At 47.3% G+C, this 24,368-nt stretch overlaps 11 protein-coding genes across 11 annotated transcripts; 3 read left to right on the top strand and 8 right to left on the bottom strand.

The window, feature by feature from the left end:
• Positions 1-400: 400 nt before the first annotated feature.
• On the bottom strand, positions 401-3,140 carry POJ06DRAFT_147972 (BRO1-like domain-containing protein). Its single transcript, XM_056184627.1, has 4 exons — positions 2,643-3,140; positions 2,163-2,580; positions 1,027-2,115; positions 401-972 (listed from the first exon to the last, which is right to left on the bottom strand). Exons 1-4 carry the CDS (start codon positions 2,912-2,914, stop codon positions 532-534), a joined length of 2,220 nt encoding a protein of 739 aa, XP_056041715.1. The 5' UTR covers positions 2,915-3,140; the 3' UTR covers positions 401-531.
• A 788-nt stretch (positions 3,141-3,928) lies between these two features.
• POJ06DRAFT_200996 (RNA ligase-domain-containing protein) lies at positions 3,929-6,655 on the top strand (the record flags this gene model as incomplete). Its single annotated transcript, XM_056185220.1, has 2 exons — positions 3,929-4,339; positions 4,391-6,655. The coding sequence occupies 2 exons, from the start codon at positions 3,929-3,931 to the stop codon at positions 6,653-6,655; spliced, it is 2,676 nt and encodes an 891-aa protein (XP_056041714.1).
• A 56-nt stretch (positions 6,656-6,711) lies between these two features.
• Positions 6,712-8,365, bottom strand: POJ06DRAFT_258986 (uncharacterized protein). Its single transcript, XM_056188320.1, has one exon. The coding sequence runs from the start codon at positions 8,205-8,207 to the stop codon at positions 7,143-7,145; it is 1,065 nt and encodes a 354-aa protein (XP_056041713.1). The 5' UTR covers positions 8,208-8,365; the 3' UTR covers positions 6,712-7,142.
• A 128-nt stretch (positions 8,366-8,493) lies between these two features.
• POJ06DRAFT_296778 (uncharacterized protein) lies at positions 8,494-10,813 on the bottom strand. The gene is made up of 3 exons (XM_056190571.1): positions 10,536-10,813; positions 9,742-10,470; positions 8,494-9,690 (listed from the first exon to the last, which is right to left on the bottom strand). The coding sequence occupies exons 1-3, from the start codon at positions 10,676-10,678 to the stop codon at positions 8,661-8,663; spliced, it is 1,902 nt and encodes a 633-aa protein (XP_056041712.1). The 5' UTR covers positions 10,679-10,813; the 3' UTR covers positions 8,494-8,660.
• Positions 10,814-11,199: 386 nt separating this feature from the next.
• POJ06DRAFT_282936 (Pex12 amino terminal region-domain-containing protein) lies at positions 11,200-12,491 on the top strand (the record flags this gene model as incomplete). Its single annotated transcript, XM_056190073.1, has 2 exons — positions 11,200-11,595; positions 11,646-12,491. 2 exons carry the CDS (start codon positions 11,200-11,202, stop codon positions 12,489-12,491), a joined length of 1,242 nt encoding a protein of 413 aa, XP_056041711.1.
• A 622-nt stretch (positions 12,492-13,113) lies between these two features.
• Positions 13,114-14,701, bottom strand: POJ06DRAFT_200497 (armadillo-type protein; the record flags this gene model as incomplete). The annotated part of the gene is made up of 2 exons (XM_056185192.1): positions 13,114-13,448; positions 13,525-14,701. 2 exons carry the CDS (start codon positions 14,699-14,701, stop codon positions 13,114-13,116), a joined length of 1,512 nt encoding a protein of 503 aa, XP_056041710.1.
• Positions 14,702-15,860: 1,159 nt separating this feature from the next.
• Positions 15,861-17,523, bottom strand: POJ06DRAFT_258979 (Ssl1-like-domain-containing protein). The gene is made up of 2 exons (XM_056188319.1): positions 16,871-17,523; positions 15,861-16,816 (listed from the first exon to the last, which is right to left on the bottom strand). Exons 1-2 carry the CDS (start codon positions 17,491-17,493, stop codon positions 15,988-15,990), a joined length of 1,452 nt encoding a protein of 483 aa, XP_056041709.1. The 5' UTR covers positions 17,494-17,523; the 3' UTR covers positions 15,861-15,987.
• POJ06DRAFT_258978 (uncharacterized protein) lies at positions 17,524-19,170 on the bottom strand. The gene has a single exon (XM_056188318.1). It carries the CDS (start codon positions 19,061-19,063, stop codon positions 17,846-17,848), a length of 1,218 nt encoding a protein of 405 aa, XP_056041708.1. The 5' UTR covers positions 19,064-19,170; the 3' UTR covers positions 17,524-17,845.
• A 125-nt stretch (positions 19,171-19,295) lies between these two features.
• On the bottom strand, positions 19,296-21,045 carry POJ06DRAFT_258976 (vacuolar import and degradation protein-domain-containing protein). Its single transcript, XM_056188317.1, has one exon. It carries the CDS (start codon positions 20,721-20,723, stop codon positions 19,650-19,652), a length of 1,074 nt encoding a protein of 357 aa, XP_056041707.1. The 5' UTR covers positions 20,724-21,045; the 3' UTR covers positions 19,296-19,649.
• Positions 21,046-21,131: 86 nt separating this feature from the next.
• Positions 21,132-22,836, top strand: POJ06DRAFT_258972 (ribonuclease P 40kDa subunit-domain-containing protein). The gene is made up of 6 exons (XM_056188316.1): positions 21,132-21,351; positions 21,410-21,569; positions 21,620-21,682; positions 21,738-21,824; positions 21,874-22,426; positions 22,476-22,836. Exons 1-6 carry the CDS (start codon positions 21,223-21,225, stop codon positions 22,678-22,680), a joined length of 1,197 nt encoding a protein of 398 aa, XP_056041706.1. The 5' UTR covers positions 21,132-21,222; the 3' UTR covers positions 22,681-22,836.
• On the bottom strand, positions 22,837-24,221 carry POJ06DRAFT_258968 (chitin synthase III catalytic subunit). The gene is made up of 3 exons (XM_056188315.1): positions 24,063-24,221; positions 23,917-23,952; positions 22,837-23,859 (listed from the first exon to the last, which is right to left on the bottom strand). The coding sequence occupies exons 1-3, from the start codon at positions 24,087-24,089 to the stop codon at positions 23,035-23,037; spliced, it is 888 nt and encodes a 295-aa protein (XP_056041705.1). The 5' UTR covers positions 24,090-24,221; the 3' UTR covers positions 22,837-23,034.
• Between the last annotated feature and the right edge of the window lie 147 nt (positions 24,222-24,368).

Below are 24,368 nucleotides of genomic sequence, written 5' to 3'. Positions count from 1 at the left end.
ATAGCACCAATTAGCTTCAGGACAGCTTCCGCGACTCTGACGCCGGGATCGAAATTCCAAGGATGATCGAAAAGTATGTTTGATAGTCGTCGAATTCTTGCGCCAGATAAGACAGTATCAGTGGTATTGGAAGCAGAGGTGTCCACGTGCAAGTAGACGTCGACTAATAGCTCAATGAGAGTTTGGACTGACGGGTCGACCAGATCTGACAGGATGCTTGAAGAATTAACGGATAATGTCGATGACTCCATTGCTTGACCATAGAACATAGTTATCCATGTACGAAAATGTGAATACCTGAAAACGGTGCAGCCACCTTTAGTATTATCGACAGCATCGTTAGTTATAGAGCACAACTCCGACCGTTTTGATTCCGCCTGAATGGATCGACACTAAACTGGGCATTCTACTACGACATTGTATAGCAAATTTACATACAGACATGCTCAAAACTTAACCAAAATAAGAGTGCAAATCATCAAAACAATGATTATCGCGGTCTGACAATCACCTCCTGCAAATGCAAAATACTTACATCACACCCCGTCTTTCCTGCAATGTCGCCATCATCCTCCTACTTTCATCCCTCCTATTATCCACAAACTCCTGCACATTCCGCTCCGTCGATTTGGCGAAATCGTATAATTCAGTATAAAACTTCACACCCTTTGTTTTTCCATGGTACACATCGCTCCAACCTTCAAACGCCTTCTTGAAACGCTCTATTGCGGCTTGTTTGCGATGATCTACGGAATCGAGCTGCGCACGACGTTCCTTGATGAGTGGGTTATTAAGAATAGCTTTCCAAATTGCAGTAAGCTCCTTTAGAGTCACTGCTTGTTGATAGATCGTGGCCGCAATACGTTTCTGGTACGGTAAAAATTTCTCGAGCTCCGATTTGAAAAGCTTTTCTTCGATATTGGGGACCTTTTTGTTAAGAATTAGTAGCGACGAAATATCGTCTTCTTGAATCTACACCTAGTTGTTAATGTCGACAGTCCAACAAAGATGTCTGGGAAGACCTACCTTTTCTTTCATCTCCGTAAATACTAAGTTCCGTTCTTTCTTCAGTTTTGTAAGCTTTTTAAGTAAATTCTCGACGGCATCAGTATCAGGCGTTGCAGTCCCGGAATTACCGCCCCGGTCAGAGATCTCCATATCCACCAAGCTCTTCGTTACAGTCGATACGCCAATTGGAGACTTGAAAGATGATGCCAATTCCGGACTATTTGGCCCCTGTGCCAGTATTCTAACATCGTTCTCCAATGGGGCATATTGTGCTTGTAACTTTCTATCTGATGTCGTTGCAGTCCAGAGGGACTCCTTTATACTGTGCAAATCGGACTTCAGCGTTGTTGTCAATGAAACAGACGGCGATTGAGTCCAAAAGTGTCCCAATTTAGATCTCATACTTTCCGAATCTCGTTCTTCTGCTTCAAGCTCACGTTCACATCGCTCAACAACTTGATATATATCCCGTTTTTTCTGTTCAATATCCGCAAAAGATACAGTACCCGAGATCTGTACTTTCTGCGCCCACTGAGCAACTAGCTCATCAACTCTGCCGTCGTCAAATGAGTGAGTCAGTGTACGTATCATTTTCAGCGCAGCAGGGAGACCGAGGTACTCTAGCGCGGTAGCAACTTCTTCCTCCGCGACATCAACTTTCTCTCCTTCTGCTCGTAACACCTTGGCCTTTTCTTCCGAGTACATACTACTCTGTTCCGCTACTGAAACTGGAATCAGTTTCTCGAAGATATCGCGACCAATGAGCTGAGTGATGTCTTGGTCCGCATACAAGTCGCTCATCTGCGTGGGCTTAGCTGCCTCCAGGGGTCCGATCTCGAGGACAGAGTTGGCCGCGGGAACGTTATCGTGGTATATAAAGTCGTTGTCTTTTTCCATACCCGAGAGAGTTGTTGTAAGCTCAGTATGCTGCGCCGTGAGGATCTCCATGAATGCAGAATAGGTGGATGGAAGATACGATCTTATTGCGGCATCACTTTTCGAGATGGCAGAGCGCAAATAGGCGATTGCTAAACCTTGCTTTCCCTTTGATGACTGTAGAAGCCCTTGCTGATGGTTGGCAACGGCATCCATGTAGTATTGTTGAACCTGTCTTACGTTAGACAACTCCCAAATCTTACAAACTTTGGACGTACACTGGCGAGTAACACCCAATCTCTCTCGCCCCAGCCCTTCGCAACAGCTGTACTTAATCCTTCAACTGCAGTCTTGTACATCATACTCGCCGATTTGGCAAGCTTCGTAAGCATATTTGGCTTCGTGGTTCCTTCCACTAGTAACCTTTCAACAAACACTTCTTGTGCTTGGGCGAGCATTAAGCTTGCCAGCGCTCGAACAGTATCTCTATTTAAGTCTGCACTAGGGGCATGTAAGAAGTTTTCAGCGACAAAGGTGTATATACCAGCGGACGCCTGGAATGTCTTGTATGCAACCTTCAAGTCGCTCGTTTCGACGGCAATGTAAGAGTTAGTCGACGCCAGGTTGAAGAGGATCGAAGCTTTTTCAAATGCGAGTGAATGCTGCGTCGTTTCGGCATGCGTAAAAGCGTCCATCCTAGCATGAATTAAATGTCAATTTTGTCACCTTCTCATCGCTGATGCAACGGAAGTGCCTACCACGTGAACCCGACTTTGCAAGCTCCTTCCTCGACGGGAATTCTAAGGTCCAACAGCTCCAATTGTCCATAGTATTTGTACAGAAGATCTCTTCCGGTCGCATCTTTGCCGGCACCCATTATATCCTGCCGTAGACGACTGAACATCTGGCATTCTTTCGAGAAGTTCTCGGAGTTGCCGTATGTATTTCGGATATAAGTTTCTAGCGGAGATGCCCAATCGAGGTCCTTCGTCGTCTTCAGCGGAATCGCTACTTTGGGAGACGAAGGCATGTTGTAATTCGTGCGAACTTGCTATTACTTATTGAAGTTGCTGATTTCAATGAATTGGATGGGTCAGATAAGCAGCGTAGATATCGTCCAACAACTATCGAAACACGATAGAGGCTCTTGATCAAATCGATGCTAACCGGTAAAGTGCGAGGCGGAAATTCTCTAGTTATGGCCAGATTGAACCACACATGTATATGTCTTGTTTGCGATTAGGTGTCGGAGCACTTTGGATTGGCCCAGATCAGCTGTAATGTGTGGAGCTATAACTCCCAATTGCTCTCCTCTCGACTACCTCACCAACATCAGTGGACATGAAATTGGCCATTCATCAGTGCGGGTGACAAAGTCATTATTATTACGATCTACTGAGTAGTCTACACGGGGCAATTGATAATTTCTATGTCACTCATGTTCGTATATTATGGTTAACTTACTACTAATGTCGGAGATGACCGGATCTACTGTCATTCGGTATTTGTAAACCTAACACAGGATATGCAAGTCTTCGCGATATTCTTCCAATAATTGATAACTAACATCTAATTTTGCGTGATAATACTATAGTAAGTTGCGTGATGCCAGTGCCAGAAAGTGGACAAGGAATGACGTCATAAGACGTAGCCCAAATTGTATTCACCGTTGAGACGTCCGCAGATGACGGAAGCAACTGATTACTATTTGGGTCAGTTGTAAGGGATTCTGCCTTCGCAGTTTCAATTGACTGATTGGTTACTGGTTGTCGAAGGAGTCAGCGCGAGTGAGGTTTTGGAGCAATTAGGCTGTGGGAAAGTAATGATCTCCCAACGGCTCGACATAAAAAAAAAAACCGAGACCTGAATGCCGTAGAATCGACAAGACTCAGTTTGAGCTTCCGACTGTTGCATATATGTAATAGACACGTATATGTGGTTTACCCTCAACAGGTCCGCTCCTTTATCGCGTACGTTGCCGTTTTCGTGTATATCATTAGCGTCCACAAGAGTCACCATTATAACCAGCGTACCACCAACTGTTATGAGCGGGGCCCGATCTCACGAGACTCAGCAGTCCTATGCGTTCTCTTCCAGTGCATCGCAAAGATGCCAGGCTCCCGGCAAAATTGTCGACCTTCCTTTTCCGAAGTTCCAGATCCCAGCAAATGCAGTACAAGAGAGCGCTGAACTCTTCGATCTGCTTCAACGACCAAAGTCGCCGACAGGGGAGTCTCGAAAATCCAAGACGCGTGTCAAGCATTCGGTGTTCAAACTTCCACACTCACCGCTCGAGGTGCACGGGTGGAAATTCAACGACTGGGAATATAAGAAGGGCACACTACCCACCTACGCTCGCGGCTTGTTTTCAGTCATGAATGGGGAGAAGCGAATGGAGATTGTCGCTCGAGGATACGACAAGTTTTTCAACATAGATGAGACTGCTGAGACTAAGGTAATTTGATGGACGCATTCTTGCAAGACCATACGAGCTAAGAGAATTTAGTGGAGCTGGATCGAAGAACACACTCTCGCGCCGTACTATCTCACGCAAAAAGAAAATGGATGCATTATTTTCCTTTCCGGATTACCTGACGGCGATCTATTAGTCTGCAGTAAGCATTCCACCGGTGTGCGTACAAATGATGCGGGCGAAAGCCATGCCGAAGTCGGTGAACGGTGGGTGGAGAAACATCTTGCGTCCGTTGGACTCACAAAGCGCGATTTGGCTGCCACACTCCGTAGCTTACACTGCACAGCCGTGGCTGAGCTTTGCGACGATTCATTCGAAGAGCATATTTTGGCATACCAAGGAAACAGAGCCGGGTTATATCTGCACGGATTGAATCTCAATTTGCCAGAATTCCGAACGTACCCGTTCGAGGCTGTGTGCCAGTTTGCAGAATACTTTGGAATGATCCCGACCAAGTATACTACGGCTGAAAGCGTCAAGGAACTTCGACAATTCCTGGAGAGATGCGGGGAGACTGGGTCGTGGGATGCTACCGATGTTGAAGGATTTGTTGTGCGCTGCCAGACAGTAAGACCAAATGCTTCGGGTCCGTCAGATTTCTTTTTCAAGTACAAATTCGAGGAACCGTACCTGATGTATCGTGGATGGCGTGAGGTTACTAAGCAATTACTTGCGGGGCATCCAATTCGCATAAAGAAGCACAAAAAGATTACGGAGGAGTACGTTAAATTCGCGAGGTCATATTTTAGAGGGAAGAATGACATTGCCAAACAATATCAGCAGAATCACGGTATTATTACCCTCCGGAATGCATTCTTGAAACACTATGGCAAGGATGGTGCACAGATCATCAGAGACGAAGCCGACAATGAATCTGATGACGAGCTAATTGTGAAGAACGATAATTCTGACTCAGAAACCGAAACGGTGGCTCAGGAAGGTGACTTGGGCGGGACTCTGGCCGACTTGAAATACGTAATTGTTCCTGTCGCAACAATCGGATGCGGTAAAACTACATTGTCGTTGGCATTGGCCGAAATTTTCGGCTGGGGCCATATTCAGAACGATAATATTCCGAAAAGTAAGGCGGGCGGAGGTCGTCGATTCTGTGAAGAAATTCGCGAAACTCTGCGAACCCGACAAGTCTCTATTGCGGACCGGAATAACCACATGAAGCGTGAACGTGAGCAAATATACTCCGACATGACTTCGCTAATGCCAACAGAAGACATTCGTTTCATCGCCATGCATTTCGTTCACCAGGGACCGGAGGGTAAAGACCACGTTCGCGAGGTCACAATGAACCGTGTTCTCGCTCGCGGCGACAACCATCAATCGATTCAAGCATCCACTGACACGCGGAAGAAAGTCGAAGGTATCATGAATGGGTTCTTGGCGCGATTCCAGTCAGTGAATATGAATGCCCAGCCCGACAAGGGCATTTTCGATTTGGTTATTAATCTCGAAGTGGACAAACCTTTGGAAGACAACTTGAAGTACATTATCGATAAGATTTCGGCGAAGTTTCCTGCCATTATTCCTGAGAAGCCGTCAGATGAGTTTATTAGGAATGCGATTCAGAAGGCGCTGGAATATGTTCCTGAGACAAAGAAGTTCATGCCGTCTACAAAGAAGAATAAGCCTACAACTGAGCAGTCGCAGAAAGCAAAGGACATAGCTACTAGCGCGAAGAAGCAGCAGAGTATTCTATCCTATTCTAAGAATGAGGCCAATGAGAAGCACTTAGCACAATCGAAGCCGTTGAAGAAAAAATCGGCAGTCAACTATTTCGCTTTAAAGATTCCCAATCCTGAAGAGTTGGTCGAAAGACTGGAGAAGTTACTGAAGGATAACGGTGCAGATATTGCCTTCTTGAGGCAGCTAAAGCATACTGATCGAATTCAGAAGGAATTACATGTTACTTTGATGCACATGGCTGATATGGATACGGATCCACTGCTGTGGAATTTCTATCACAATCATATGATGAATGGAACACTTGATACAATGTCTGCCGATGTCCATATCCTGGCGGCGTTTTGGGACGAGAGGTTGATGTGCGTGGCTGTTAAGGTTGTGCCAAACCAGCCAACAGAAGGACACGACAGACTGCGCTTAATCGGCGGGAAAGTGTTCCATATCACGATTGGAACAGCGGACAAGTCTATAAAACCATTTGAGTCGAATTTTCTGTTGAAGAACTTAATGAACGACAAAGAAGGCACGGTTGCGCATTCCTGCAGTTTGTCTGACGAGAATTTCGTGTTCAAGAACTTGAAGCCGGTTGCGCTTTTGTAATTAGTTTGTATGAATAGGTGATGGTTGACAGGCTGGACGTATGCATTAATTTTTAATCATCTAATTGCTTAGTTTTTAGGGACTTATTTAGTCCCAAGTTGAATCTATGACGGATCCATCTCACAAGCACCCAACTAGGTCTTGGCGGGCAATATACAAAACCCCTAAGGCAAACAACTCAACTCATTCACCAACCCGCTATCATTCGACTAAGCTACAACATATACGCCATCCATCCATCCGATGTCCCTGATCCCATATATTCCGATTGCACCAGTTATACTCCGCCCAACAAACCCGAATCAAATATAACATTGCTACAAACTATTTTTCTCATGTAGATAAGCTAGATGAAAATTGTGCATGCGTTTAAAGCAAGTAAGACTTTTAATCTATAAAGCCCAAGGGAAAAGATTCAAAAATCCAATGCTCAATCAAAGATAATGCCCGAGACAAAGAGGAATGATAATGCAAAACTTCGATATATTCACCTGGACCGGACAGGCAAGTCCCAGTCGTCTGCTTCATCCTGAGAGACAACGTCCCATATCTCGGACTCGTCAATAGCGTCACCTGCCTCAATGATTTCAAGATTGTTTGCAATTTCGGTGACAGGTGGTGAGTTGGGTGTCTTCATCCCTTCAATGGCGCCAGCTTCATCATCCATATAGAGCAAGTCATAATCCTCTTCACCGCTGATTAAATCGAACGAGTTCATTACCTCTGTCTGTAAGTGAAGGTTATCCGTTTCTTCTACTAGTTCCTCTGCAAGCACTTCGGACCGTGGTGCAAATGCGTTCTCCGTGGATGTAGCACCTGGAATCGCAGACAAGTCGCGCCCAGAGGTATATATACCAGGGGTCTGCGACTCGGGGTGATCATCTGATGGATTCAAAAGATAGTATATCCCAGAAACAGTGTTAAACAAGAAAGATAGATCACTTCCGGACCCTTGCGATGGCTCAACACCAGCAGACTCCCTCCTGTCTGCTTCATGGTTGCGCATCTCAACACCAGCAGACTCCCTCCTGTCTGCTTCATGGTTGCGCATCTCAACACTGCCGTCTTCGCTCAATAGCCTTACAAATGACGGGAATACAAGCCCATTCTCCGCGTCAGCTATTCCTGCATTCTGAATGCCAGCATACACACCGCCCAACTTATTAACCACCCAATCTCGGATGTGATCATACCGCAGCGGCTTAAAGTGGACTGTGATACCAGACATGAATACGTCAAAGCCGCTCCCAAAAGTGTCGGTCCCGTCGTCACTGGAGTTAGTTCGCTCCTCGTCCTCGTCTGCACCAGATAATTGCGGCGTGTCGGCAGCTGGATCAGGTCGCCCTATAGAGGAGAGCATGCCGCCAGGCACGCGATTACTGCCGATGCGCGACGTGATGTGGTTCGAGTCGCTGTAATAGGTCCCTGGAATGCTCGAGTTTGAAAGTGCTGTCGAAGAAGAAACTGATTTAGCATTCCGATTCTCCGGGACGTTACCAGCGGATATTAGCGGCGTCCCCGACCGCGCGCTGGACCGGGAAGTCCGGTGCATGTCCGCAATTTGTGACTGACTTCCCAATGCTGCTTGGAAATGACTGATGCTCGTTGGACTGGACACTTGGGACTGGAGTGTCCACGAAGAGGGCGGCCGAACACGCGCGAAATGTAGTGCGTGATAGTAAGTTGCGACTTGTGTAGACGGAGTCGTAGGTCCCTTAGATGAAGGTCGGTAGAGAGATGATGATGATGCAATCACGCCGGCCCGTTGGGACTTTAGAGTTTAGACTTAAGGAGATTGCCTCGCCCCCTAATAGTAAAATATTGAGCACACAGAATTTGCAATACGAACTCTTATGCCCGTTACTACACATTGCCGAACGAACGCGGTTCGGCATCGAGACGGAATACTAACGATTTGTTTCATTCAGACACAAAATACATGTATTATTATACAACGTAGTCTCTATGTGCTAGGTTCTGGTGCTAGCTGACTGTCCAAAAGCCTTCATAGTTCATCATGGGAGGATGAGAAGGATGTTGACGCGCTGGTCGTTGATGGTTCTGACGACATTGTCGAGGATGAACTTGTCGATAATGTCTCTGTGGAGGAAATTGATGCACTGGAATCGGGTACAACCGGTGCACTGATCGACACTGGCGATGCTGATGCAATGGATGACGACGCCGACAACGACGACGACGAAGACGACGACAACTCAGTATTGCCAGGTTGTGGAATTTCCTTTTCCACGGCAGAATAGACGCCCTGTGTACTTTCAATTAATTGTTCGGAAACCATCTTCTCAGCCGCTTGCTTCAGTGACGCCTCTTCCAGTAATTTTCCAACCTTCGCCTCAACAAGCTCAATCCAATTAGAAACCGCCTTGTCAAGATCTCCCAGAAAACTCTGCACAACTTTGTCATCGATCGGAATTTCAACAATGACCTGCGCAAAGTCGTCCGCCATCGACTTGAGAGTCCGATATTCTTTCCAGTCCTGCCACGTTATGCCCTCCATGAACGCCCATTTTCGTCCCAGTTCTTGTAAACCGACATCTGTTACTGTCTTGAAAATATCGAGCGTGCTGCTTCGTATGGACTCTGCATCTTTGAGAACTGCATTCGCGGCTTCGGTTGCCTGCCTTCGAACAACATCAGCCTTAGCCGCCAATATTGTAGTAATGACAGAAAGCTGAGAGGCATCTGCCGTATCAATGATTGACTCCATATCGTTTTGGGCACGAAGGAGATTGTGTTCGGCTGATTTCGAGAGCGACTCCTGCGCAGACTGAAACAGAGCATCCAGATCCATACTGAACGTGCTCACGGCATTCTTGCCGGCTGTTCGGAACTTCGAAGTCCACAAAATAATGTCTTTCTCAATCTCTAATTGGTGTTCCGCAACTTCGGGGTCAATTGGTTTGGCCGGGGGCGTGATTTCCGGCGTTTGTTTGCCGGCATCCGCTGGATAAGCCGACGTTATGGCGCCAGTGGCAATGCGTGAAACTGTCCGTGTAATTGTCGACGTGATGACACTACGAAACGTGAGTAATACTAGTCTCATCAAACCATTACGGAGATAATACCTTTCAATATCATCTTCTTCACTCTCGGCCTCTCCTTCCTCATATATCTCCTCATCTGTCTCCTCGTCGTCCCAATCGCCAGCATCTTCATTGTCGCCAACCACCTTCGAAAAAATCCGATCCCTTACCCTCAAGACTGCCGGCTCGACGTGGTCAAAATAAAGCTGTAAAGCATTCACGACAATCACATCATTGTAAAATTTGACAACCTTGGCCCAGGACACTTTCGTCAGTTCACAGCCCCTAGTCATCATCTTTTCGACAACTGGACCGACCTGCTGGCGAATAACATACTTACTGTGTACTGCAGCTAAGTTTGCCCGTTGCTGGGCTTTCGAAATATATGGCTGAGAGCTCTTCCATAGTGGAACAAGCTTGTCCTCATACACGACCCTCGCCATCCCCACAACCTTCTCGACATGGGGCCGTGCCTTATCGTCGTACTGATTCATGATCGCCCCTTCAACCTTAGTCACATACGGTGCGGCATACAAATTATACTGTGATTTAGCTACAGATGCAGCACGCTCGACTACTGGCTCGGCATAAGTCGCATATCCCATCTGTATTCTCTCTAATGCCGGCTCTGCATATGGCGCGATACTTTTGTCGTAAAATGGAGTGAGTGGCTTCGTGATGGCTGTGTTCACGATCGGACATAATTGCGAGGACCCTGGATGCCGTGGACACTTCCAAAACACAGTGTAAAGCAGAGAATATATCAGCACGCTGGATCCGATAAAGATTAGCGAAGGCAACGGCGAAACGCATCAAATAAAAAATTTATAACGCACTGTAACACCACTGACTTCATGAACGGTCGGAATCTAGTCCCAGACGTCGATTTCCGACGCCGGCGACGTCGACGTGTGCTTAACGGTACTGCGGATGGCCTGATTTCACTACTTTCAGGCGGTACTTTTTCGTCGTGGGCCATCGCTGCGGTATTGTTTGCTTCCCAAATCCTATTAATGTAATATCTCGCAAAAAGTTAAAATACAAAATACTGGAAAGGAGAACTGATTTAGGTGGAAGAGCGTAATGTGTTCGAAGCGCGACAAGATGAATGTCCGGTTCTCATCGAGAGTGAGTTTGCTGCACCCAGCAGAGCCGCCAATATAAAAATTAGGTTCGGCCGTTGGCGCTTTAGGCCTAATGATGGAACTTTATTCAGTGCTCGTGCCTGCCACTTCTGCCCCGCAAATTCACTTGATGGCACTATTTTGGCTGCATATCAACGAACATACGTAACATGCAGTTGCAATTTAATCCAAAGAATAGGCAAAGGTCAAGGGTTTTGCTTGTATCGAGATACCCAAATTAACGAACCTTAGTTGTTCTTCGGATGCGCTGTTAACTGATTGTCGACACCGAGAACAGTTGTCGCATACGCAACCGTCTTGTAACTGTTTTATTCATTGGCGTGGTTGGCATTTACTATTTATTTATTGGGTGAGGATGTCGCATTTATCGACCCTCAATCCCCTTCTTCTAGACCCATCCAGGCCGACTCTTTTCGAGCTCATCAGCGCCGAGCAACTGTCTGGCCTCCTCTCACCATCAGTGCGGTATGTTCTCGCCTACTTCGCAGCGCGACATCCTCGGTATCTGCTCAAGCTTGTTCTTTATTTCGATGAATTATACGCATTACTGTCGTCCGCTATCGAATTTCGCTGTTTAAGAACATGGAATGCGTCTTTCACGGAGTCATTTTATGACCTCACACGTCGGCGAGTCCTGAAAGCGGATAGATCTGTTATTACTGCATCCGGAAATGCACGGAATGTCGAGAGCCGGATCGATAAGATAGCAAGACTGCGTGACAAGGAGATATACGGTTCTCTTTTTAGTCTGGTATGTTCCTCGGTAGTTTCAGTGACCGGGCGATTGCTCACAGGTGTTAGGTCGGTGTGCCGTATCTCCAAGAGAAAATTGAACGGTACTATGAAGGTATACAGTCCCGCTCGCTCTTCCGGTCCCATAACACGACTGACGGTAATTTGACTCGATGGGCACGGATTCGCGCGATACTTGACAGGTTATTAGTCAAGCTGTATCCATCGCTGAAGCTAGGCGCGGGAAGTATTACGTTACTTCTTAACTTACTGTACCTCTTTGGCAAGACACCGTATCACTCATTGACTGACCTCCTCCTCGGAATTCGGTACACGCGACAATCCGGCAACGCATTTGCCGTCCCACAAAGGCGCCCCGCACCGGCAGAAGGACATGGCCCTCGAACTCCCATGCAGCACATTCAAGCGGGTGCGTCGCGCGGTTTTGACATTGCTTTGTCATCGGTCCTGCCGACCGCTGTGTTGGCACTGAAGTTCCTGGAGTGGTGGCATGCATCAGACTTCCCGAGACAGCTATCCCAGTCAACGAGACGACATCAGCGAGAGATGCAACAAGTCCGGGAACAGGAGTTAGCGTTGGAAGCTGGAGAGGCGGGGGCCGAGTCTGATTCGACAAATTATGCGTTAGATCCACCGTTGAAACCGAAGGAAGGCGAAAGCTATAAGAAGGAGACCGGATTGTGTGGCATTTGCGGTCAGCAGATGAAAGACCCCACGATGATTGAGACCGGGAGGGTGTTTTGCTATCACTGTATATATTCCTATATCGCAAGTACCCCTGAAGGTGCAAAAGCTGTGCGGTGTCCTCTGACTGGACAGCGACTACTAGGATGCCGATTCGATGAGACGTCGGAGCGTTGGATAGCGAGTGGTTTGCGGAGGTTAGTAGTTTAGACTCTTTATGCAAAGAATGGACACGGAACTAGACGTACGTTGTCAAACTCGTGCATTATACTACTTTAGACATAATATGCATCTTTCTCCTCTAACAACCTGTAAATAAATACAACAACGACATGACTATGGACAAGACAGTAACCTCTCCATGAAGAAAACCTTGTAACACTACTATAATAGGAGGAAAATGAAAGTGGAAAGAAAACTGATAATATACCCAAGGTGAACCTTTAACATCCATTTCATATATCTTTCCAGAATCTTTTTGTTATTGAACGGGCATAAACCACAAAACCGAAATAATAATGCTTTCCATATCTCAGATATCAGCTCCTTACGCCGAGATATGCCACATATCCAGTATAGATCATAGATAGTACAAGAAAAGAAGTCCCCCGATGCAAACAAAACTGGAATTGACAAAAGAAACCCTGTACTCCATGCCTCATACTATTAAAACACTATAATAAGCCACCGCTCACAGAGGGCAGTAAAAGAATAATACCAATGATTGCAGAGTTCATACAAACTAAAAATACATAGAGTTATATACTTTCAAGAGATTAACAAAAAAAGATCTGTGAAACAAATGTCAAAGTCCTCTTTTGTCGTAATCTATTCACATAAGATTATATTGGGTTCGTCGGTCCTTGTTGTGATGCCCACCGTTATGGTGATGGTGATGATGATGGGGACCGGCGACAGCGGCGCCAAGTTGACCTGTTGATCCTGCAATGACCCCGCCAGTGCTACCTGGCGGGCCACCAACAGGAGATCCAATTGCAGTTTGATTTCTGTACCGTTCAACAATCCATGCACATTTAGAACCCCACTTTGAACCGCGAAGTGAAACCATGTGTTTGCGAATCTGCGCTGCGACAAGGTCGCGCTGATGTTTAGTTGCGTTGTGCAGAATGTACTGAATCAAATAGTTGCCATGAGCATCAGATGCGACTACAATACAAGAGCAGTTAGTAATACAGCAAACAGCGGTTGGAAAAATAAAAGTTAAAGCCTGTATAAATCGTACTATCAATCAACGGTATTCTTGGTCTCTCTGGACGGCCGTCACATATTCTCGCGAGATACCGGTCAACAACGTCGGCGCCGCTACATTTCAGTAACTTTTCAATGACTTTGGAGGCAAATTGATCCATCGAATACGCTGCAGCATTAAATATGATGATATCAAGGGCTCGATTTGCATCTTCTGGAGCTCCATGCTCAATCATATGCTGGATGACCCAGTTTCCCCACTGTCCGCGAGCAATGACATCCAAATTCTCAATAACTTCTTCAATGCAAGGTCGTTTGTCTTCTTCGACGCAATTCTCGAAAATGTTCTGTACTACGAGACTGCCTGTTTCACCGAGCGCAACCTGCGTCCACATTCCTTTGAGTTCTCGATTGACGTAGCTCATTATTGCCGGTGGAGTACCATCCCAGCGTAATTCAAATAACTTCTGCCATACATGACACGCGTAGCGGTGGACAACGGTGTCAGCAACACGGCGGAGTAGTTCCATGACCATTTCAGATTTGATGCTCTCGTCCACGCAATCAAGCGCTTTCTGTACAACATGACAACCGAAAGCATCCATAGCAAGAGACAAGACATTCCCCTTAATCGCATTCGCGATTCCCTCAATCTGCTCTGCTGTGCCATGCTCGAAGCATCGCTGCACTAGGAAGTTGCCAAACCGATTGACCATCAGTTGATAAGCTTGCTCTGAGATGGCCTCAATGATGGAATATTTCTGCTCCGCCGATCCTATCTTTAGTTTCTGCTGTAAGAAAATGGACGCTTGCTGGTCATTATTGTTCACGATCTTGTCGACGATATATTTCCAGTTGCAATTAACCGATCGCTCTAGTAAATGGCGATAGTTGATTGGCTCTGTTAGGGCCATATATGTCGGCGTTGACGAAGACGATGCGGTAGATATCATCTGGGCCTGCTGGCTATGGATTGCGGGCGTGAACTCGCGACTGTGGGCCGACAGAGGCGTGCCTACTGCACCATATGACGACGACTGATCTGCCGCGCCGCGTTCAGGAGACCACCCGCCGCTGCCATTAGTACTTCCGTTGCTGCTCTGGTTGCGTTTGCGACCACCGATAGCTGGAACTGACCACTTGCCTTCTGCGGAAGGCAAGGCAGGTGCGGGTCCCAGGCTGAGAGATAGTGAGCGAGAGAGTGACGGCATTTGTTTGTATGGTGCACCCATCAGTGGCTGTTGCTGTTGTTGTGGGGGCTGACCCGCCGGGGGGATAGAAGTGCGCCTCCAGATGCTGCCACCAAGTGGCGTGTACTCCGACGAAAGCTGAACATCATCAGTCATGAGAGTTCCGAGCGAGGATGTTGTCTGTTGGTGGCCCTCATCGAACATCGCTGGCGGGTTCCATGGAGTATCGACAGTACGAGCACTCGACATTTTAGGAACGTCGTTGATAACGTTCAACTGGCGCTGAACGGATTGGAGCTCGTATCTGAGTCTAATGATCTCGGACGTTGCAGTCTCGCCAGGATTCATGTTCTGAGATCCTTGCACGAAAACGTCATCATCTGCAGCATCTCCATCGTTCATTGCCTGTGAGAGAAGGGCCTTCTTCTGTAACTCGATCAGTTTTGCCTGTTTGTCGAGCTGCATAATCAGAGCCTCGCGCTCAGCCCGTGAGGGCGAAACCGCGACCACATTGGCGATATTGGTGTCGACTTGGAGCGGCAGGATGGGCTTGCTGCGCGGAGGAGTCGTCGGCGGATTGTCGTCGCCAGCAAGGTCGTCGAGAAGCGCGAGTGGAAGGATGAGCTGCGAATCTGCCGTACCGTCGTCATGGGACGACGTGGAGGTCACGGACATCGTGGCCTTCTGGTAAATGGGCGATAATCTGTATGCTTCGACAATGCTGCTGCTTTGTTGTAGTTCTATTCTCGATCGAAGACTGTGAAGAAGAGAGCAGGAAGACGGACGTAGTGTTTACATATGTCGTTGATGTTCGCAAACGGGCGGGGCGCAGCGTCGGCGGGCGATGAGCATTGCGGTTCGGGTCATCTGCCGCCGTGGACTTGACCGCGCGCGCATGGCCGTTGCGTCCCTGCGGCGCGCGTCTCAAATACACGCGCACAATTGATCAAGCTGCCTATTCTGGCTACATCCACACTAATCAGTTGCCACGGCAACAATTCCATCCCTGATTTGCGAGCCATCTGCCTACATGGTCCAGCTATTCTCGTTGCAGCAGGCCAATCATTCGTTGCATCGAGTCACCGTTTGTTTTGGTAAGGTAGTAATATAAGCTATAACCGCTAACGCTATCGTGGCGATTGCGACCCTAGCTCATGGCAAGCCATTTGATCAATAGAAACTCCGGCCATAATAGACACATGCACGATGAGAACACAAAACACCCGGTATTTGCAATCTATATACAACGCCTACCACAATAATATATACACAGACCGCCTCAGGCGCCAAAAAAATTTCTCGTCGCCTCAGTGACCGTCTGACCGGTCGATCTCCCTTGTCCGGCGTCCAGCCGCAGTTTCACAACCAGGGCAGTTGTGCAAGATCTCGTGTGCAAATAAGTCACAATCTATACAAAATATTTGCTTGCAAGACGGACATCGAAATCTACCTGACGCACCGCCGGTAGTTGTGGATGGTGCTGTCGGAGCAGATGCATCAGTTGCAGTGCCGGAAACGCTCAAACGAATCCTAGGAGCACTGACTGGCACCGCGGGAAATGGCGCCTGGCAAGCAAAACATGTGCTTGCATTCTTGCCATCATTCCAGTCCACCTCGTCCCAGTTTCGTAGAGGCATTAGGTGGTGGTACGATCGTGCCAAGTGCGTCGATAAGATGAGAGTTAATCCACAGGCAGGACACTCCGTCGGCAGCGAACACACCTTAACCTTGCAACGAGGACAGATATAACCACCTTTGATTAGTCGTGAATGGCAAGCACAGAATGACGGCAATGTCTCAACGATCCTGCTTGGAAATCCCATCCGCATTAGCTCCGATCCAGCGGATCCGGTCGACTTTTGTTTGGTGGCCGCTGGCGGCGTACAGGAGGCCAGCAACAATTCCTTGAAATGCTGCTCGTTCAAGATCACGCCGTATGTAGACATCGCATCGCCTTCATTAGTCTGCCTGCATATTTCCTTGCAAATAGCGACTTCCGCTGCTAAACCAACTATTCGGACTCGGACATGCTCTGATTTCAGAGTTCCGATAGTCTTGTGAATATCTCCAGGGTCACAAGATAATAGCGAACCAAAAATAATAACAACTTCCTTCGTGCCATGCGATGGGACGTGACTACGTTTTCCAACGTTAGCGAGTACTCTGCAAATCACAAACACATCTACCCACTATAGAGCTCCGCGAGCCATTTCCAGCGCATTCTGAAGCGATGGATCGCCACTAGGTTCTTGCTTTCGGAGTGCTTGCAACGCAGCAATATGTTCTGTTGGGCTGCCGCCTAACTGCGACACCAAGTTTGCGAGACCATCACGCATGCCAATGACTCCTAACTGCGAGATTGGATTTTGTTCAAAATAGTCTGTTACAAACTGAATAGCATACGAAATGCTCAATTGGTATCTCGTCGGTCGCAAATCCTTTTCTGCCATGGACATGCTCAAATCGAAGATCAGAATTAAATGTCGTATGATACCACGTTGCAATGGTGTCGTGTCGTAATGCAACCGTTTCCGTTTGCCTGCTTGCACGAGCTCCGCAACAACACCAGCTAAACTACCGCCAGAATCTTCCTGAACAACATCCCATGATCGCTGAATCGAATCTTCCCATATATATGCTCCGGTAGTCGATCTCAGCTCCGTGTTCGAGATTGGTCGTGTGCTGTTGTTGCGAGTCGACGATCGCGTTGACACGGCGCCACTCGGGCCGGCAGCAGTCGAGAGCCCTGAGCCACCGTAATCCGAATCTGGTGACGATGCCCGTTGGATGTAGGAATCGTCGGTATCGGACATGATCTGTGGTTGGAATCGTTGGCCGACTGTGCGCCACCGAGTGCAGAGTAGAGAATCAGGGGTCAAATTTATTCACAAGCCAGCCTTCAGGTGACTACTGACTACCTTATTAACTCGTGGTCGAGATTTCCTACATCACCGTGGTTTTGGTAACAACATAGACAAAATTTACTGCGTAGATTGCCATGGCGCACTTAAATCCGTCTAATTCTAGATCGTTGAAGAATGCCAAGACCAGGATACGTAATTATCGTCGACGTATAATAAGTCATCTACGCCGCACAATATCCATGAATTACTAATATACACAATTGACCACATATAAATGCCGAAACTCCAAGAAAATCCCTGTTCAATGACTATGACTGACTGCCATCGCCTGCGCAGCTACAGCAACGGCTTGCTCCGCATTGAGAGTATGATCATTGTCTCCCTGCTTCGACCGATATTGCTCCCTCAGCTTATCGGCCATTTTCTCTCTCCATTTAGCCATTTCGACCGCGACCTTTTCTTCGATTCCTTCTTCCGTCCGCTCCTTTTCATACTCCTCTATACGTCGCATGGCGTCTTCACACTCGCGTTCATATCGTTCACGATCTAACTGACGCTTTGCCCGGGCCATGTCGTCCTGTTTCTTCCACACCTGGAACTCAATACTGGCACGCCCAAGCGCCTCTGAACTATCTAACTGCGCCGCAGCCTTTCGGATCTGCTCCTCTCTTGCTGGAAATCTGTCTTCCAACTCTCGTAGACGACGTCTATAATATTCTCCGTCATCTCGAGACAACATAGCAGGAATATCTGATCCAGGCGGGAAGTACACACTGTTATCCATCTCTTGCAGCACCCATAGCACATTAGTTTCCATATTCTTCAAATGCCGCTGCAACAAAGACGCCGCCACGGAGTCAGCTACGCTAGTTCCGGGAGCCGCTGGCCACGCCGGCCGTTCTACTGACGCCAGCGCTGACTTAATTTTCTTTCGAACGTATGCCTCATGCTTCTTGACCAACACAGGGTTATATAGCGGTGCCAAATATGGCTCCCCGGCTTCTGCTGCTTGCTGCTGTGAAAGCACGTGGTGCTTCTCGCGGTACGTCGCTGACGTCTTGCGGGACCGTTCTTGCTTCGTCATGGCCGCTCTTGGTTTTCCAAAATGTTCCAGTGCTGCATGGTGCGCAGCATCATTGCGCGTCTTGAGATGCCGGATTATGGCACGCCGGCCCCGTTTGGCGTATGTTTTGGTCGTGCAATTCGGAACTGGGCAGTGGAAGACAGTTACTTGCTCCGTAGAAGTGAGCGCTGCAGCATTGGGTGCTGCGCGGTGGCTCATATTGGGTATCTGACTTGGCGGTGGAGCCATTGACGTAGGAATATCCACATCAAACTCTGGCGTGTCGGACGAGGTTGGCGACGGCCCATCCTCGGGACCTGTAAGTGGGGAGCCCACCAGCATGACGTCCTCATCATGGTGTCCGAGAGTCGAGGACGAGGCATGGTAAAGCATGTGCGGGTCGATCGGGACATCGTCGTCGCTGGGCCGGTGAGAGAGAGGATGAACTGACGACATTCTCCTGGTGGACGCGACGCGAATGAACACTAACGTACGCGTTGACTGAGTTGATGCTCTTGTCGTGCCAATTGGAGGAAGTTCGTTTGCGAGAAATAAATCGTGACGGCGTCGTGTCGAAAGTGGATGCCTTGATTACGCCCGCCAGATTTCGGTGACACAAATCGCCACCCAAAGTTGACTCGTGATCAGCGACAAGTTAACAGGGTTTGACTGCCACTAAAAGAAGTGGAATAGTTCCAAAACCTCAAGGAGGTTGGTTTACTCCGTCAGAATCTACAATAACAAGAGCCCGAGAAGTAGCGAGTGCGATCAAAATAGGATAATTGAACGGTGACAACCATTAACTTAAATGATGACAAAGTAAACTGGTGTAGATGTATATTTACCTGTCCGTTAACAATGAACTCGTACAAAGAGAAAAACAAAATTAACAACCATAGTCCATAGTAACCATACAAAACGCTACGCCTCCATACCAGTAAGTATTGCTCATGAACAACCAATCGTGCTCAAACTTTTGCACACACTAACAAAAACATAGCAAAGTCTACATGCGTGAACAAAATAACGCCGTACGAATACCTCACCGGAACTCGTATGAATAATAGTGTCCGTGATCACTCACATGCGACAATTCTAACTGCTGATACTTTTCTGAGCTCTGGTGGAAATACAGACCTGAAATCGATCCGGTCAGTTGGTTGAAACAGATGTAATAAAACCCAGCAAAGGATGCTCCATTGATATCCCGGACCCTGTGATCTGGCACCAAAAAGCATTCCTTCCATCTCATAAATATGTGGTCACGCTGCTCAAAATTGGCGTGGCAGTAGTCTGGTCGCTTAGCCTGCTTGGCGAGAGGTCGCCAGGACGGAAAACGCGCCCAGTGAGCAATGTCAGTTTTCTCCGACGCACCCCAATCCCGCCGTCGTGTGATGAAAGAATACTTGGGTCCAATCATCTGGCCTTCAAAGTATGTGGTTAAAGTTGGGTGGTCCTCGGTGAGTCCCTGAATGTGTAGATAGCCACAAATAAATGACTCCGCCATGTCTACGTGTTTCAGCTCGACATGCACTTCGTAGGTAGAACGCCCCGATTGCTGAGTTCCCATAAATTTCGATCCTGAGCGAAGAAAAGAAGAGGACGATGTAGCCAATGCACGACGAGTGTGTATTGGGTCGCTCGCGGATTCAATCGGAAGTGGCATGGGTGCGGAGACAACAGCAGGGACAGATGATTGAGTAATCATGGATGAAGACGATGGCGCAGGCGCCACACAGAGCTTCTTTCGCGCAGAGGCCTCCTCCTCCACCAGTTCACCGGTTGGTACAGGGGGCATTGTTGAATGGCTGTCGTTTTCTGATTGAAATGCGAGTGTGGGGACAGTAATATCGTGACACTCCTCGTACGACTGGGGCGCGCCAAGAACTGGAACAGAGACTGCGGACACTGAGGTAGCGTATAGGTCGGACCTAGTCCATAGAGGTAAGCTAGTTGCTATCTGGGGGACTGCGGAGGCCGTGATAGAAACTGATGAGCTCGCGCGCTCCAAGACTGGCCGGTGTCTTGGTGTACTAGTTGACGGGTAACTGCTGCGGCTGGGATGACTGCTCAGTGAATTCGATGTCGTGCTGGCATACAAATGGATATTACGCATACTAAATAACTGTCAGTACCGATTCGAACTCTGATACGTAATCGAACGCGGCGTTGTATATTACACGATGGGGTACCGTTCGGCTGCCGAACATGGCCCGTTTATGGCGATGGCGAAAATCCAAACCCCAGCGTAAACCAGCAGCGTGCAATCGCTCATAACGCGGCCGTACAGGCAATTACGTGCAACATAATACCACAAAAATATTTCGCAGCTTACCTTCTTTCAAAACATGGCAAAAAAAAATCCTGCAATAGTTGGGAACGCACAGTCGAGCTCAAATCGTTTCAGGACGTCCAACGATGCACCGGTGAGACTTGTGAGTTGCGCAATATGCATTTCGACCTTTATGCTGCTATTTTGATTCGCAAGGTCCCGTGACTCGTGAGCTGGCTCATAGGATTAGGGCTTTGTGCGAACTTGATTTGCACTACTTACACACTGTGCGAATGTGAGGAGAATAGGTTAGATACTGGCCATCCCTGGCCGTTGGACAACAATGTCTACATCGTTTTCTCTGTCGAAACGCGAGGCGGCATCAAAAGTATATGTAACGCAATGTGCGACTACACCGGACGTGAATAAACGACCGCATACAATCATAACACAACACCACTATAATCAAAGAGTACGCATGTCCATATTGTTGTGATCTGATTTAACGCGCCTACTAATGCCCAGTGTAGGCAGATATACTTATACCTACTGACGCATATGAAAGTGCTCTTAGTTTGTCGCCAATATTAAATGGGGCAAAATGCACGCGAGACTGGCGATACTACCATGCTACCACGGCGCTTGGATCATTTCTTAAACCGGAGTTTTTGAACCAGCATATTAAGAAAGGTAACAGGACTATATCTTCGCAAATTGATAGACTCTAGCTTAACGTGTAGATAATTGTTTGGTATTGTCTTTAGCGGAAATTGATACAGATGACGTTTATTGTATATACGATGGTAGGTTACGCTTACACAGGATCGAAAATCTTCTACTTATCAGCTATTGTCTTAGGAGTTTTACGACTGTCGCTACGCAAAGATACATATGAGAGAGTAGGATTACAAGGCAAGGCTTCAAGGTTTTCCAAAACCCGTTTCAGTAGGTAGATATTTCACCAGCGAATGGATATTCGCTGACGTGTATGCAGTTGTCGAAATGAACTTACGGAGTCCCAATTTTCTACCTGGACACAAGGGATTCGACAAGTTAATCAACGCGACCGAGAGCTCCCCTCTACGACATCCGATTCCGTTTCTCATCTGCGTGTTTCCTTCCGCTGATTTTTCCTCTTCCCTATCACCACTCCCAGACTTCTTCAAAGCAACTGCGTATCCACAACAGTACACTCTTACTCATATTCCAAACGCCGTTATTGTTCCGCCGCTGTCTCCATTTAAGAGCGCTATCGCACTTACTGGACCTTCCTATAATTCTATTAGCAGAAGGGACGTAGGGGACTATACCGACGAAGTGGTACGGGAGGGCCTACTACATATCCTCGAATGGACATCATTACTGGGACTAGAGAGTGAACGAATTCAGTTTGGAAGACAGATAGATCCGTTGTTATCTACTTATTCTGTGTTTGAGGACGAGGGAGTTGAGGGAATCGCGAATCCTAAGATAGAGAAGGTTACCAAAATATCCTTAGACGGGTTTCTAACCTCGAGAATGACGAAACATGTATTTGACGAATTGTTGTAGGTCAGACTTGATAATTCTGTCTGTATATGCACTGACTGAAGTCAGGAAACACCTGCCACCATCTTCATGGGCTGCCATAACTGTTTACGGATTTCAAGATGCTCCGGTCAGCTGGGCCTCGGATGAACACTCGTATCTCATCAGCGGGGAGAATGATTATACCATTGTCATAAAACCAGAGGAGCCAGGTGATACAGCAAGATGTATATTAGCATTCGAGGTTGTTGGAAGCAATGATTCTCACAATTAGCGCTGCGTCGTATTTTGGCTATGCGATTAAACCTGTTACGTAAGACCCTACAGCTACAGGTTGTAATCTGTTAGTAGCCAATTGCCAGAGCGCGATTGTCTACAGAGAATGTAAAGAGATTGCGCAAGTTGTGTATCTCTGTACTCGAGTTAACACACTTTGTTTAATTATTAAATGACCCAGCGTGGTTTCCAATATCCAAATCGCACATTGCTAAGATAAGTCGCACATATACAGTCCCAAGATACGCCAGAATTAATGACTAAGACCAAAATCCACCAAAATTGTACAATTACAAACCACAGACACTGGCTGACCTAATCTGCATCTAGCAAGAAATGCTTTCCTGGCAACTTATAATTCACGCATCTCCGCCTCCCATCCAGGGGCCTGGCCGACCCATTCATCCTCTGTGATGCTTTCCCAGAATGCCCATAAAACTCCAAAACTCAGCAACGTGAATAAGCATGCAAATAGAGACCCATCTATTTTACCGCTCGTGGGTGAACATATATACCTTGAAATAACGAATTCGAAAATCTGGCCAATGACGAATAAGAGGAATGTAATGATGAGCAAGAATAATGGCTTTCGCTCGCGGAGAATTCGTACGACGAGATACAGTTCAAGGAGAAAATAGACCACGATAGCGATGATGGGGAAGAGCAGATAGACTGTGTATAGCGCGTAGTTTCGCAGTAAATCCGGACTTGACGGATCTGATGCAAATTCACCCGTCCACGAAAATCCACTATCAAGTGCAATGTAACCAGTTCCGATAAATACTGCGAGGCCTGATAACAAAGTCAGCGTTACCGATAAGAAGCCTCCGTCAGGTATAAACTGATACGCGACCACGGCGTTGATCAATAGAAGCCATGCTGTCGATGCGGTGCTAGCAATTTCAATCGCACTGAACCAAATAAGGACTGTTCTATTAAAAATAAACCCGCCACTTGCAAAGATTGCCGAGATAGACACTATGATATACGACAAGTAAAGGATTTGCATCTCCCGACGACCGACAGCGCCTGCCCGACGCTGGGCAAAGACAATGAAGATAGTACTGAGAACTATGGCAAAAAAGCAGAGTAGTATAAGACCCAGATTTCCTAAATTGGAGCCGGTGACCGTCTGGAAGCCGACGAGAGGGCAATATTTGTCGACACTGTCAAACAACTAAGGACATAAGTATATCGCCAAAATATCGACGCGTGTCTACCAGAAAGTACATACATTACACGCAGGTAAATTCGAATAGTAGCAAAAGTTCTAGTTATCAGTAAGCTTATATACCGTTCCAATCGCAATACATTGTTTGAAATGAACGTTGAGCTGACTCAGTGTCCGACCGGATTTTGTCATAACAAAGAAATACGTACATTGAAGTTCCCATAATTTGTCGCCATCGTGATCCGATATAAGGCTCAGCAGTCGTCAAACGTGCTTTCAGAAACTTATTGAAGTTGAAACAAGCAAAAATATAAATACAACACAAAGGCCCCAGAGAATATAATGTTAAGGCACGACTCGAATGTTAAGGCACGACTCGAACATGTAGAACAAGAAAGGCGGCGCATTACGCCAGCCACCCCTAAAGTTTGCAGATCTATTGTGGGGTGCGCAGGACGGACCCCACCAAATCGGCACAAAGATAACTACTGCTAATAAGGTCCGCGTGGTTGCAT

This window comes from Lipomyces tetrasporus, assembly GCF_029532465.1.
Source record: "Lipomyces tetrasporus strain NRRL Y-64009 chromosome Unknown POJ06scaffold_9, whole genome shotgun sequence".
Classification (NCBI taxonomy): Eukaryota; Fungi; Ascomycota; class Lipomycetes; order Lipomycetales; family Lipomycetaceae; genus Lipomyces; species Lipomyces tetrasporus.
This window is presented reverse-complemented; position numbering and strand designations above follow the sequence as displayed.

Coding starts and splice junctions, on each gene's coding strand:
- POJ06DRAFT_258968 (XM_056188315.1), bottom strand. CDS start 24,089: ATGGCGACAAATTATGGGAACTTCAAT. Junction 23,953..24,062: donor CAAATTATGGGAACTTCAAT/GTACGTATTTCT, acceptor ACTGATAACTAG/AACTTTTGCTACTATTCGAA. Junction 23,860..23,916: donor CGAATTTACCTGCGTGTAAT/GTATGTACTTTC, acceptor TTATGTCCTTAG/TTGTTTGACAGTGTCGACAA.
- POJ06DRAFT_147972 (XM_056184627.1), bottom strand. CDS start 2,914: ATGCCTTCGTCTCCCAAAGTAGCGATTCCGCTGAAGACGACGAAGGAC. Junction 2,581..2,642: donor TGCAAAGTCGGGTTCACGTG/GTAGGCACTTCC, acceptor AATTCATGCTAG/GATGGACGCTTTTACGCATG. Junction 973..1,026: donor TTACGGAGATGAAAGAAAAG/GTAGGTCTTCCC, acceptor AACTAGGTGTAG/ATTCAAGAAGACGATATTTC.
- POJ06DRAFT_258986 (XM_056188320.1), bottom strand. CDS start 8,207: ATGCACCGGACTTCCCGGTCCAGCGCGCGGTCGGGGACGCCGCTAATA.
- POJ06DRAFT_258978 (XM_056188318.1), bottom strand. CDS start 19,063: ATGTCGTCAGTTCATCCTCTCTCTCACCGGCCCAGCGACGACGATGTC.
- POJ06DRAFT_258972 (XM_056188316.1), top strand. CDS start 21,223: ATGTCTACATCGTTTTCTCTGTCGAAACGCGAGGCGGCATCAAAAGTA. Junction 21,825..21,873: donor GTTTTCCAAAACCCGTTTCA/GTAGGTAGATAT, acceptor ACGTGTATGCAG/TTGTCGAAATGAACTTACGG. Junction 22,427..22,475: donor CATGTATTTGACGAATTGTT/GTAGGTCAGACT, acceptor GACTGAAGTCAG/GAAACACCTGCCACCATCTT.
- POJ06DRAFT_296778 (XM_056190571.1), bottom strand. CDS start 10,678: ATGGCCCACGACGAAAAAGTACCGCCTGAAAGTAGTGAAATCAGGCCA. Junction 10,471..10,535: donor ATGAAGTCAGTGGTGTTACA/GTGCGTTATAAA, acceptor TATCGGATCCAG/CGTGCTGATATATTCTCTGC. Junction 9,691..9,741: donor GAAGAAGATGATATTGAAAG/GTATTATCTCCG, acceptor CACGTTTCGTAG/TGTCATCACGTCGACAATTA.
- POJ06DRAFT_258979 (XM_056188319.1), bottom strand. CDS start 17,493: ATGTCCGATACCGACGATTCCTACATCCAACGGGCATCGTCACCAGAT. Junction 16,817..16,870: donor ATGGCTCGCGGAGCTCTATA/GTGGGTAGATGT, acceptor TGGAAAACGTAG/TCACGTCCCATCGCATGGCA.
- POJ06DRAFT_258976 (XM_056188317.1), bottom strand. CDS start 20,723: ATGCGTAATATCCATTTGTATGCCAGCACGACATCGAATTCACTGAGC.